This window comes from Telmatherina bonti, assembly GCF_933228915.1.
Source record: "Telmatherina bonti genome assembly, chromosome: 20".
In the NCBI taxonomy this organism is placed as follows: Eukaryota; Metazoa; Chordata; class Actinopteri; order Atheriniformes; family Telmatherinidae; genus Telmatherina; species Telmatherina bonti.
In genome coordinates this window covers 27,870,937-27,885,504 of record NC_136618.1, presented here as the reverse complement: position 1 = coordinate 27,885,504, position 14,568 = coordinate 27,870,937, and the positions used below count along the sequence as shown (strand labels likewise).

The 14,568-nt window shown below is 40.5% G+C and overlaps 1 protein-coding gene across 1 annotated transcript in view; it reads left to right on the top strand.

The window, feature by feature from the left end:
* cip2a (cellular inhibitor of PP2A) overlaps positions 1–7,639 on the top strand; it is a gene marked incomplete at both ends in the record, with an annotated part of 54,771 nt that extends 47,132 nt beyond the window's left edge. Inside the window, 12 exons of the mRNA XM_079259992.1 lie at positions 1,313–1,498; positions 1,539–1,702; positions 1,858–1,957; positions 2,827–2,945; positions 3,069–3,246; positions 3,896–3,970; positions 4,201–4,311; positions 5,967–6,163; positions 6,448–6,561; positions 6,664–6,746; positions 6,999–7,138; positions 7,493–7,639. Of these exons, the coding sequence (XP_079116118.1) occupies positions 1,313–1,498; positions 1,539–1,702; positions 1,858–1,957; positions 2,827–2,945; positions 3,069–3,246; positions 3,896–3,970; positions 4,201–4,311; positions 5,967–6,163; positions 6,448–6,561; positions 6,664–6,746; positions 6,999–7,138; positions 7,493–7,639 (1,614 nt within the window). The remainder of the gene's footprint in view (positions 1–1,312; positions 1,499–1,538; positions 1,703–1,857; positions 1,958–2,826; positions 2,946–3,068; positions 3,247–3,895; positions 3,971–4,200; positions 4,312–5,966; positions 6,164–6,447; positions 6,562–6,663; positions 6,747–6,998; positions 7,139–7,492) is intronic.
* Between the last annotated feature and the right edge of the window lie 6,929 nt (positions 7,640–14,568).

Genomic DNA, 14,568 nt, shown 5'->3' with positions numbered 1-14,568 from the left:
GCTGATATGTGGTTGCTGGTGGGACATTGTGCTCTAAAGTAAAAGCAACTGGAATATGGTGCTCCGTTCTGAAAAAAGGCTGCTAAGTGGAGTTTCTCTACAGCAGAATGACAGCCAATGTGCATTAGGAACAAGTTTGCCATTAAAACAAGTCAGAAGCATGAAGTTAAAGGTCGTAAGGCTGTGCTTTAACAAGTCTTAAACCCTGGAGAGTAAAAGAAAACAAAAGAATTACACATGCAAACAGAGTAGATGCTAAACTGAGCATGAAAGCACTTCCCCATAAAGATCAGATAATGCAAATGAGCCTTCTAGCTAACTGCTGTGAAGCGTTGCTGAGATGTGGATGCAACATTCAGAAAATATCATTTTAGCTCCGATTGTTCACAACGTTCTCACAGTCAGCACTTCTCATAACCACTTCAACCATTACACCTCACATCTTTCTATCACCAACCGACTGAGCCAGGCGTGGATGGATGTTGTGTTACCATGGGAACAAGACCATTTAACTTTCAGCACATGTTGAAGTAAACAGAGTTCATAATCTGGGATGGTGATTGTAGTCCAGTTGCAAAGAAGACAAGTCCTTTAAGTTAAAATGCAACCTGTATAAATAAGCATCTGTCTCCTAGGGTTGTAACTGGATTTTACCAGGACGTTCACTTGTTTTAAACATGGTTGATGTTAAAACAGAAACCTGATTTTTCTTAACATGTGAAAAATGTGGACAGTTTTTAATGGCAGAAATGGGTTTATTAGATGATCGCAGACTTACCTGTCTGCTCTTCTTCCTGTTTTCCCTTCATTGCTTTTGTATGAATATCTTTCTAAAAATGACCTCAAATCTTCATTTAATATAGAGAAAACAGCATATCCCAGCGTTATGTGATGGCTTAAACTCTGTGCTTCCACATGATGAAGATAATCCAGATCATTTAGTTCAGAGGTGTCCAGCTCCGGTCCTCGAGGGCCAGAATCCTGCAGGTTTTCTATGTATCCCTGCTCAGACACACCTGATTCAAATTAATTAGTAGTAGAGCTTAATCAGTTGTGCACGTCATTGGCTGTTTGATCCATTTAGTGGAAGCTAGATGTGTTGGAACAGGAATACATGGGAAACCTGCAGGACAGCGGCCCTCGAGGACCGACTTTGGACACCCCTGATTTAATTGTTTCACTCTCACAGAAGGTGTGTTTGTGTTCAGTTTTTTCCCCCCATTAAACACAGCTTGTATTCTTGTAGATGCAGTGAAGAAGTATCAGCGTCTTCTTCCTTTCACTTCCTGATCTGTTTTATTTCCTCTTCCAGGAGTCGCTGGGAGCAGAGAGCATGAATGAATTCACGCTGAGCTTCGTGGAAATGTTGCTTCCTGTCCTGTTGGGGCTCCTGAAGGGCCTCGATCTTGCACAGGGAGACGCTCACGTCAGGACACACTGCCGTCGCATCACGCACGTCACCAGCCTGCTACTTAATATCCTCCACACGACTCTACCCGCCTGCAGCCGTCTGTGTTGATGCTTCTGTCTGCTTTGAGGCCTTAACTCTTCCACTCCTGTGTGCCGAGGACGCCACCAGATCTTTGGTTTCCCGTCAGGTGCACGCTCAGCTCTGCCTCTCTCAGGTAGAAACCCTCCTGTCCTGTTGTCATAGCAACAGCCCCCTCACACACCTACCGCCTGGTTCTGATAATGATCTCAGGTGAGTGAAAGGAAGCCTCGATAACCTTCAGCTTTTGAGTTTTACATTTTAAGGCGCCTGCAGATCAAATCCTGCGACCGTCTTATAATTTACTAAGACGTGTGTTTTCCTTGATGCGGCCGCGGTCCGTGGACTCAAACTGCTGTGTGTTTCAGTCAGGTGTGTGCAGACGCTCTGCTGAAGACTCTGGAGTTAATGAGCAAGCTGAGGCAGCAGGTGAAAGACATGGAGACGAGCTTCTACAGGATGCTACAGGTACTCGCATCAACTCAACAGTCCTTCTACTTCTTCTGCTTCATACTTAACTTTTTTATTGGGTTCTTTGTGTGGCAGAGTGGTAAGGCCTCACTAAAAATAACTGAACAACAAAAGGTAAAAAGAGATCAAGTTAACTTTTATTTAACACTGATGCCAGACAACGCCACCTGGGGCATAAGGCTCCAGGAAATAAATGCAGGGTCGCTCCTGTTGAATAAGAAGAGACGTGTGAGGCAGTTTAAACTATTTAATACAGTTGTTATAGACTGAGATTAGTTGGTGATAAAACCACCTATTTAAAAACTAAGTAACCAATTAACTATATAAACTAAAGAAACCAGGCCAGCTGGGACCACCAGTGGAGAGCAGCCTACAGGGAAGGAGTGCCCCGGTGTGTTGCCACCTCTCACCTTATAAACACAAACGCACTTCACTGCAAACTATAACCCCTCATATGCCCAGTGCATCAAGACAAACCAAACGTGAGGGTCCCCTACCAAGACTGCCTAGCCCATCCACCTCATGGTTCCCAGCTGCCTAAAGAAAACAATTCAAAGAAAAGGAAACAAAGTCAACTTACAAACTTAACTAAAGCAAAAGAAGCAAACAGAACTGATTAACAAAAGAAACGCTACGATAAAATTAAGCCAAGAAAAACAGCAGCAGGTGGATCACCCCGAGTGTAAAACCGAGCCAGGAGGAGTAGAGAGGGCAGCCACCGTCTCCAGCACCAACGCAGAATCAGCCCGCAGACAAAAGAAGATCAGCAGGTGTCTTTTATAGCAACCTGGGGCCAACCTGAGCCACATGACACTCATGTGTCCTCACCCCCACGTTTGTTTTTCTCTGTGACCGGTTCCCCTCAGGACCAGAGGATAGTGACCCCCCTCTCTCTGGCCCTGACATCCCACCACAGAGAGCAGGTGCAGACCGGACTCGTCCTCTTATTTGAAGCTACGCCCCTCCCAGACTTCCCATCGCTCGTGTGAGTCCGCTTAACTCACTGAATCGCTGTAATTTATCCTGCTGCTGAGATGAATGATTAAATATGAATATTTCTTGTGAGTTGGGAACATAAAGTTTTGCTGTGACCTCCATGTTTCTCCAGTCTGGGGGAGAGCATGGCTGCCAACAACGCTTATCGTCAGAGGGAGGCTGAGCTGTCCATCAAACGCGTTGCGGTGCAGGAAGTCCCGCCTCCCAGGACCAACGCCAGCGTTCTGGATTCCTCCAGTGCTTCCAGGAGCGTAAGCAGTCTGGTTGAGAAGATACAGACTGGTTTGGAGGTACAGCATCGCAGTGTGTTTCATCTCAAGCGACATGATTATAAACTGACTTTACAGCCTTGATTGATGGGAGTTTTTTTATTGATGTTAAACTTTTAACTCAGAAGCGGCAGCTTGTCAAACTGATCTAGACTTTACTCTATATATTAGAACAATACTGCATTTAGTTTACTTCCTTGCTTTGATTCAGATGCTCCAACATATCCCAGCCACTATGTAGAAGATGAACACATAATTTTATTTATGCTAATTTAGGTCTAAATCATTTGACCTTAAACATATTGAATAGATTCTCCTGTAATAGTTAAAAAACACTGAACAGCTCGATACTGTTTGTAATAAGGGTGAAAAACAGACAGAATTTAGTTTTTTAAGGGTTTTAAACCGAGGATATTGGAGACATCTGATGTTGCTGCTCAAACCAGTTTCCTCTCTGAACTCCATCCTGTCATTTTACAAACTGTTGTTAGTTTTTAGATATCTTGGAGGGTAAAATTATAAGTCTTTAAACGGGCCTCCATCCTCTGTATGTCAGTATTAATATCTCATACAGCAAAAAAAAAAAGGTGTTAGAAACTGAAATGAAATATTTAAATGAAGTAGATTTCTGCTTGTTCTCTTTAACTTAGTGTGTCTTTATGATGTGTAGCTGCAGGAGCAGATGAAGGACTCTCATGTGTCTGAAATCATTGATGTTTATGAGCAGAAACTGGCTGCATTTGCGGTGAGTAGACCTGATGGATGAAACAGCTTTCAGTGAAACTTGCTGCTGGATTTTGGTTTAGTGTTTGATCTGATTTTACTTGACAAGACAAGTTCTACCTGCAGGATGTTTCTTCACTTGCTGCTCCTAAATGTCCACATGGACATGACTGGATTCCAGCTCTAATGATAACTGATGAGCCTTTAATAATGTCAGAGTTGTCTCATGTTTCTGTGTTATTGCCCCGTCAGTCTAAGGAGAGCCGTCTGCAGGACTTGTTGGAAGCGAAAGCTCTGGCTCTTTCTCAAGCTGACCGTCTCATCGCTCAGTACCGAGTCCAGCGAGCTCAAGCCGAGGCCGAGGTGACTTAAACACACACTGTTAGAGAACTTTACATGGTATCAGACCTCAGCAGTCTCATTTTAAGCCTTAATGCCTTTATTCATCTGAAACAAACTAAAATACATTTCCTGTCAAAACTCTCAAAGGGATTTGCATAATTTTATATATATATTTATTATTTTATTTTATTATATATTTATTTTATATGTGTGTGTGTGTGTGTGTATATATATATATATATATATATATATATATATATATATATATATATATATATATATATATATATATATATTTATATTTCACTATTTAAATAATTATTTCATGGTCCTGTAGTTCATCATGAATTTATTTCATCTGTCAACCTGACCCATCAAAGTCAGTGGGCGGGACTCAGGGGAACCTAGCCTGATCCTTTGCTTGGTTTGCAGGAAATATCTCATAGAGAAACAATGGAGGATGTTGATATTTGCAGAGAATTGGTTAGAGAAAGAGCGATAGAGACAATGAGCTTGAGGAGACGGAGTTCTGTTTGTCGATCAGATTTGCTGCTTCTCGGAGCTCCGGACAGGTTTTCAACATTTTCTCAACCTCAACGCTGCCTGATTTTTGGCAGCTGCAAATATGATCGTTCTGTTGTTTTGTTTGAATACCCAAGCCAAGGTAGAAGTGAAAAGCGCCACCCAGTGTGTAGAAATGTTTCTACTTTGACCGATTACGTGGAATCGATTTGTCTTCACCAAGTGTGCTGGGAAACCAATCAGGCGGGAAAATCCACCCAATGACTTTGATGGGTCAGGTTGACAGATAAAATAAATTCATGATGCACTCCGACAAAGGACCATGAAATAATGATTTAAATAGTGATATATACATATATATATATATATATATATATATATATATATATATATATATATATATATATATATATATATATATAATGAAATTATTTCACTAGTACATGCAATGAATTGTATTTTATTGAATTACTGATATATTTAATTATATATTTATGCATTTATTTCTTATTTTAAATATTTATTGACATATCTAATTAATTAATTAATTAATTGTACATTTCATGTTTTAATAAATTGATGACCCATTTATTTAATTAATGAATTATGTATTTATTTAATTATATTTGATTTACTCCTCCATAATAACATGAGTTATTACCTAATTAATTTATTTCCATGGTTAATAAAACGGGGACAGATGCATAATACATTGCCAAATAAATCATATACCGCAACATGCATGCAGACATGTTTGCAACCCCTGTCCCTGTTAGTCTTCCTGAATAAAGAATAAATAAAACAATACTGAATGGAAAACACGGCGACCATTAAAATATATCCAACAATAAGATCAGAGTTTACAGGAAAATGTAAATGATAAAAATCAGGAAGCAACAGAAGAAAAAAGATGTCATGACAAACATCTGACAACATTGGATATTAATTTAAGCACTTTTTCATCAGTTTTCTTCCATAAAGAATATTAAATGGTGCATAATGGGATGAAGTGCACCTCATGAGGGATTTAAACTGAAACGTGATCATTTCCATAAAACACATGAACAGCCCAAAGTTGGTGAAATCAGCAGCTTCACCGTCCATGATTACAAGTAGCCACTAATATCTGCTTTCCTCTGTGCGTCTGCCTGCAGGCCCGGAAGCTGGCCTCCCTGCTGAAGGATGCCGAGCGTCGGAGGGAGGAGCTGCAGGGCGAGCTGAGCAGCCAGGTGTTGGAGGTGGAGCGATCCAAGGCCGATATGGAGGAGCTGCTGCAGCATAACAGCCGGCTGCAGAAGGACTCTGAGGAGCACCAGGCCCTCAAAGGAGCCTACAACGTCCTACTCAACAGGTCAGACAAGGACACCTGAACACACTTTATGAACTAAATGAATCAAAACAACAGTTGTTAACAGGAAATGAACCAGAATATTTTAGTTGCTACTTAAAAGATGTGATAAAGGGTTGTAACAAAAAACTAACCTAAAGTCACATAACCTAAACCTAATAAGTCACATTGTCCTAAACCTAAACTAACCCACTTGTCTCAGGGTGAACGATCGCAGTGTTTAGCTTCGTATGCGGCCATCCTGAATGGGCTGTAGTCTTTAGGTAACAGGTTGTTCTTGTGGGCAGGTTTAATGAAGGCGAGCGGCTGCTGAAGGAGCTGCAGATGGCTCACATCTCTCTTACCAAACACAACGACACTCTGAGGAAGAACCACGAAACACTCAGAGAGCAACATGAGAAGTAACTCACACACATTCACACCTCTTCATGCTCACACGGACATGCATGTTGGCTGAAACTAACGATGTCTGCATGGACACCGTGTCTGTCTCTCTGCTTCAGGATGGCATCAGTGTTGGAAGAGAGAGAAGAAGAGATCAGATCGTTTCACTCAGAGCTGCAACAGAAAAACAGCGACATCACAGGTCGGTGTGAAAACAAGCTGCTAAAATCTACATGCAGGATAAAATGCAGCTGTTTCTTCATCATTTTATTCTTTTACAGACAATAAAAAGTATTTTATTGATGTTTAAAAGTTCTGATCAAGTTTAACTGCTGCTAAGTTTGATCTGCTTGGGAACAGAAGCAGGAAATTAACCACGATTTGCTGTTAAATGGTGTCATATTTACTCGTCTGGATTTCCTCACTCTGTTAAGCTGTAATACTTTTCTGGCAGGTCTGCGGGCTGAACTTAAAGCAGAGGAGGAGAAGCTGAAGGAGAAGGACAGAGAAAGAGGAGAACTGGAGGGGACGGTGGATGTGTTGAGGAAGGAACTGAACAAAACCGAGCAGGCCAGGAAGGACGCCAGCATCAAGGTGGAAGCTGCTTCCAGAGGCTCGTTCTGTGTAGAAACCACTCAGTTGGGAACTAAATATGTTTTTATCCCGTTTTTTAGTTCCTTAAGGGTTGAAAACCTGCATAGCAGATGAGAATGAACTTCTAGTGGAGCCTAAATTGATTTTTAAAGAGTCGATGTTTAAAGTTGGATGTTTGAACTTTGCCACAAAGAGGAAAAAAAACTAATTAAAGCAAATCATGGATGAGCAACACATGACAAAGAAAGAGAAAGATCCACATAAGAATGACGACACATCTCATGAAAGCTGTCTTACACACTGCACAACCAGCAGAGGAGAAATCTTTACATGTCAACATCTCCTCTGTTGTAGGCTTCTTCTCTGGAGCTGCAGAAGAGTCAGCTGGAGACGAAGCTGAAGCTGAAGGAAGACGAGCTGAACAAACACTCAGCCATGATCGCCATGATCCACAGCCTCAGCAGCGGGAAGATGAAGAACGACGTCAACCTGTCGCTCTGAGGAACAAACAGTCGTTCAGATGAGCGACAGAAGAGAAAAATCATCCTACAAACTGTCCAATGAACTTGATGAACTCAAAGCTGGAATTTCATATTTTAACCTTTTTCAGGCTTCATAAAACACTCTATTAATTATATTAATGTAAACTTGTACTTTTAATGTCATTCTAATGTTGAATTTTTGTGTCGTCTGTTTTTTTTTAATGTTGGATAAATAAATGATGGATCTGGTTTTGTGCCGGATTCTTAAATCCAGATGAAATGACCGTCTTGGATGTCTGAAAACTGGAGCTTGAAATCCTTGAAAACATGCACCAGTCCCCAAAAAGTAGAAACTATGTCCCCATTTTTCTGCCAAAACAGCCCTGACCTGAATGAGAAAGAAAAAACAGATCTTAAAAACTGTTCAGTGAACTTGTAGATTTAAAGATGACATTTTCTATTTGAACCTTTTTCATGTCTTAATAAAACACTGTGTTCATGTTAACTTTTATTTTTAACAATGTGTGCATGTCGGAGGATAACTGTGTGATAAAATGTAATTCATCAGAACAGACCAGTCCTTCCACAGCTGTGGAATCCAGTTCTAATGGTCACACTGGTACAGCAGCTTTCAGTGGTGAACACTGGTCTGTGTGGCCACTCACACCAGTCTGGCTACACAGGCTCTTTCATCAGAATCAGTGAAGTTTCTTTTTAACTACAGTAGCTGATCTGCAGGAGCAGCGAGTCTTTTGTAGATTTGACTGGTTTTTCTTCTGTGGGATGTTAAGCAGACCCAGATCACTGCAGACCAACATCAATCACCTCAATCATCCCCGCCGAAGAAAGAACAAGCCAGTGATGGATTCATATTTTTCTGTTCATTTCCACTTCTGGATCTGTCTTGATATGTCAGACAAATATTGAAAAAGGCAAAGCATTGGAAGAACATTAATCTGTGTTATTTGATTCTTCAGTTCAAGAACAGAACAATATTCCAACAATATTCAGTTAACTCTGCTTCCCACCTCCACTTGTACAAATTCTTCATTTCTGATGGAAGTTTATAGTTACTTGTTGTACAAACTGTGTTTTCTGAAGTGATCAGGAAAACTTCCTGGATCAGAGGATCCTTCACACTCCCTCCATCAGTCCTTCCAGCTTCTGCCGCCCTCAACCCTTCATAGTAACCAACCATAGCAAATCGAACGGCCACCACCACGTACGCTTTTATCTTATTTTAACCACGTTTACATTTTGTTTATCTTGTAAAGTTTTGTAGTGTAAATTTGTTTTTATTATTGTATTTACAAAAGATGCATCAAAAGCCAAATGGAGCACACTCCTCCACCTTGTCGAGCTGGGAACAGGGAAGCGGGAGCGAAACAATGTGTTTGTCCAGCTGCTTTAGACGGGGTGCAACATGCTGTACAGATCCAGCAAGACCAAAAGATCCTTTTATTCTCAGCACTGTCATATAAAATGTCACCAGGATGAGGAGGAGTAACTTCACTGTGTTTGTACCTATATTTCTCCAGATGATCATCTCCATCAGAGCAGGTGAGTTTTAACGTTACCAGCTGTTACAGATGATGTAAGCTGCATAAGCTTCATAATATGATAAATACTAACTATTGATCCTCATTTTATTAACACTAGATCATTGTAATGTCTGCAGGGCGTGCTGTAGTCCTCGCTGTGTAAGGGGAGGGTGCAAGCCACCACCCACTGATGCAAATTCTCCAAGATGTCCCTAAAAAAATAATCATATTTATTAAGAACAGTTAAATATTTCCATTGCAACATCATCACAGAGTATTTCAAAGCAACTAAATGTTCTTTAGGGCTTGAGCCCTGGCTGAGCAGTGGGTACAGGTTCATGAGCAGCTTCTAAAATACCTCTGAAGTACATACCAAGTCCTCTGGATAGCTGCGGTTTGGGAAAAGCATGCCTGTGTAAGTATAGAAATATTAAGATGGACAAACTCGAGACGACTATTCAGATATTTTTAACTAAACTGTGATGCGTTTCATCTCTTGAGCAGACCTCAGTCACTGTCTTAACAAACTAAACTTTGATGAGTGCTTCTGTTTCCCTGATGTTTCAGACCCTGAGATCTCCTGCGCTGTCATGACAAAGTGCATCTTACCGTGCAGTTTCCCGTGTGGGATGGAAATGATCGTCCACTGGATCGATGTGACAGCAGGACACCTTCATGTCCAATCCTTCTGCCACAACCAAGACGTCTTGGGACTTCAGGATCTGGGCTTCAGAGGCAGAACTCCGCTGTTCAGGGATCAGATCAGCAGAGGAAAGGCTTCACTGCAGCTGACAGGGGTGAAGATCCAGGATGAGGACACATACAGATGCTACAGCAGCACAGTCACTGAAAACAAAGAATCGTTCATCAAGCTTACAGTGGACGGTATGTTATAAAAACACACAGTTAAAGGTGGAGTATGTAAGATTTTCAATATTTTCAAAATAAATTAACTAATAAAATAACTACAATCATAATTAGATAGTTTTTTGAACATGTAGGTTCCAGTCTGTCCATATTTGATGCGTTATTAAAATACATGTAGGCAGGTAAGTGACGGGGGAGGACGCAGGTAAGTGACGTAATGCTGTAGGCAAGTAGTGAGGTTGAGACGGTGGAGTCCCACTAGGCAAACGTAAACTATTCATTCATTCATTTATTAATGTGTGCGTTTTGCCAAATTAATCTGAAATTAATTTGAACATTCTCCTAAGTAGGTAAATAGTGTCTCTTTAAGGTGCATTCTGGAGCACAACGAGGAGGATTTGGCCAGCCTGACGGACTTCATAGATCAGTGTTTCGACAGAGTTGTCATGGGGAAGCCAAAGCAAACATCGACCCCAGCCGCATCATCTCAGGCTAAAAGACAGCGGAACGAGGATTCATCCGGAGCCATTTCGTCGCCGGGGAACGACACGACCGATGTTCTTATTTCTATCGATAAAAAGCTCAGTAGTTTCGATGCGCGCCTGAGCCTGGTGGAGATTCTCCACAAAGAGTTTCAGGCCTTGCGGGAATCACTGGAATTCAGCCAGAAGCAAGTGGAAACACTGGCCACAGAAAACGCGGTCCTCAGAGAGTCGGTTAAATCCCTCACCGAGGGATTGACCAGAGTCTCCGAGGAGAACAAGAAGATGAAGGAAGCGGTGCTGGATCTGCAAGCCAGAAGCATGAGGGACAACTTGGTGTTTGCAGGGATTCCAGAACAAGCAGATGAAGACCCCGAGACCACAGTTAAAAACTTCATCCAGACTCATCTAAAGCTCCCGGAAGAAACAGTGGGGAACATCGCCTTTCACCGAGTTCACCGTCTGGGCGGAAGGAAACCCGGAGCCGGCCGGCCACGGCCCATCGTAGCCAAGTTTGTTAACTACAAACAAAAGGAGCAGGTGAAGAGTCAGGGTCGTGAACTTCGGGGCCTTCATTATGCAGTTAATGACCAGTTTCCAAGAGAGATCCTGGATCGGCGGAGAGTTTTGTTCCCTATCAGGAGAAAATCCATCGCCGAAGGAGCTCGCGCTGTCATCGCATGGATAAATTATTTATCAATGGACAGTTGTACCGCTACCCAAACATCACTCCGTGGCTCTACTGACTTGCTGGTATGTTCCTTAATAATCTTAAATCTTAAATAAGTTATGCCATATTTGTAATACTGTGGTTTCAAAATAATTATCAGTATTTTCTCCACCCGTCTCTGCTACACCGTTCTCGTCACGGATGTTTCTTTTACATTATTTTCTTTCTTTGGCACGGTCACTTTTTTCTCTTTTCACTTTTCTTTGTTTGAACCCTTTCACTTTTATCAGTAATGTCACCTACTTCTATATTGATATGTTTCATGGCGCACGCACAAGATTAAACATCGGACACAACGTTATGCATGATTCACACATACACTCACAGTTAAGTATGAGGAAAGCACACATAGAGACACTTAACGCGCAGATCCAGGTACCGCACACAGCTGACAGGCGCACAAGCAGCGGGTTACACACAGACACACGCTGTAGTAATATGCACATAACCTCCATCTCTGCTGGTTTATGGATACACTGAGGTTTGTAATATGCAGATAGTCTTCGTTTTTGTTGGTTTATGGATACGCTGAGGTTTGTCACTTGGAATGTGCGTGGAGCTGGAACAAGAGAAAAGAGGTTAAAAATTCTTAATCGGATGCGTGAAATGAAGGCAGACATCGTTCTCCTGCAGGAGACTCATTTATCTAATTCAACAATAAATCTTTCAACGGACCAGTTTCCGCATGTTTACTCAGCTTGCTATAATTCCAGACAAAGAGGAGTAGCCACTCTTATTAATAAAAGGTTAAAATTTGACATTGATCAAACAATCACAGATCCAGAAGGCAGATTTTTAATAGTTACATTATCTATTCAAAATGTTAAGTTAACTATTGCAAATGTTTATGGCCCAAATGTTGATGACTCCTCCTTTTTTTCACTCCCTCTTTATTTCGCTCTATGATCACTTAGATAATACAATCATTGTAGCAGGGGACTTAAATGTTATTCTTGACAAATACAGTTCATCAGGGAAGTATCGAGGTTGGAAATCAGCTGAAACGGTTAAACAGTACATGAAGGATTTTGGTCTTTGCGATGCATGGCGTTCTCATCACCCAACACTGAGAGAATACACTTTCTTCTTTTCAGTTCACCATACCTATTCTAGACTAGACTACTTCCTAATCAGCAGTTCACTCATGAGTGACATATCAGAGATAAAGATCCATCCCATAATCATCAGTGATCATGCACCTGTATCATTAACCCTTAGAAATAAAAACTGTAAGCCAGCCACTAGAAACTGGAGATTTAATACATCATTACTTACAGATTCTGAGTTTATCAGTTACTTTAAAAGAGAATGGTCCTCATATCTAGAAAACAATAACAGACCAGAAACTTCAGCGTGTGTCCTTTGGGAAGCAGGAAAAGCAGTAATTAGAGGGAAAATAATATCCTTCTCTTCCCATAAGAAAAAGAAGGAAACTTTGAGAACATCAGAATTAGAACTCAGAATTAAATCACTAGAGGAAGCTTACCATGTCTCCCCAGAAGAACACACACTGAATGATATTAGGAAAGCCAAATTAGAACTTAATGAAATAATACATAAAAGAACACAATTCATGGTGCAAAGACTTCGATTGGACAATTTTGAACATGGTAACAAATCTGGAAAGTTCCTGGCTAACCAACTAAAGGCAAATAAGGAGAAAACAACAATTTCCTCTATAAAAGATTCAGAAGGAAATATCAGCCATGATCCTGACATGATAAACAATACTTTCAAAGAATTTTACAAAGCATTATATTCATCACAAATAAATCCAACAGATGAGAATATTAACCAATTTCTTAACAGCATCAATCTTCCTAAAATAAATCAGGAAAATAAAATGGCTCTAGATTCACCTATTTCAGTTCATGAGCTCCATGAAGCTCTCCACCGTATGCCAAATAATAAAGCACCAGGTCCAGATGGTTATCCAGCTGAATTCTACAAAGAATTCTGGACCACACTGGCTCCAACCTACAGCATGGTATTAGAAGTAAAGGAAAAGCAAAAAATACCCTCCAATATGAACTTGGTGAATATTTCAGTCCTATTAAAACTAGGAAAGGACCCTACACTCCCATCCAGTTATCGTCCAATTTCATTAATAAACGTAGATCTCAAAATAATCAGCAAAGCTCTAGCCAGAAGGATAGAAAAAATAACCCCTTCCATTATTCACGCTGATCAAACAGGCTTTATAAAAGGTAGACATTCCTACACTAACATGCGCAGATTAATTAACATAATAGATTATTCAGCTCTACATAATCTGAAGTCCACAGTTATAGCTTTAGATGCAGAAAAAGCATTTGACCGTGTAAACTGGAAACTTTCATTTGTAACTTTAAAAGAATTTGGGTTTGGGTCATCATTTATTGACTGGATAAAAATATTATACAATAACCCAAATGCATGTGTGAAGACTAATGACAAAACTTCTCCAAACTTCTGCTTACAGAGAGGCACCAGACAGGGCTGCCCACTTTCTCCATCACTCTTTGCCATTTTTAACGAACCCCTGGCAGCTGCCATAAGACAAAACCCAGAAATCTAAGGAATTCAAGCTAAAAATATTGAACATCAAATTAGTCTTTACGCAGATGACATTTTACTTTTCCTTCACAACTCACAAACAACACTTTCTCAAACAATCACACTAATTAATAAATTCTCTTCAATATCAGACTATTCTATTAACTGGTTAAAGACTACAGCAATGCCCATTAACTGTGACTTTAAAAACATATCTAACACCACTATACAGTCAGGAAATATTAGTTATTTAGGTATAATAATCTCTCCCAGACTAACCGAATTAATAAAGTTAAATCATGATCAGCTAATAAAAACAGTAGAGGATGACCTCTCAAGGTGGAACTGCTTGCCCATATCACTTATGGGGAGGGTTTCCACTGTTAAAATGATGGTTTTACCAAAAGTTAATTACCTTTTCTCAATGGTTCCCATCAGACCATCCTCCACTTGGTTTAAATCACTAGACTCCCACATATTCAGATTTCTCTGGAAAAACAAGCCATTAGTCTAAAAACTTTACAACAGACCAAAGACAGAGGTGGGTTGGACCTGCCAAATTTTAATCAATATTTCTTATGTAATAGGCTGCAATGCATCTCCAAGTGGCTTAATCCAAGTTCTTTGGATGAGCCATGGCTGGATGTTGAGCAAGCATTGTGTGAGGATTTAGTCATCTCTGATTTACCATTCATCAGCTCAACTGTCAAGTCATATAAGTGTTTCAAAAGCATTAACATCAGCTCCAGTTTAACGGCTTGGTGGGAATTCCTGAAAGTAACCAAGTCTGTGC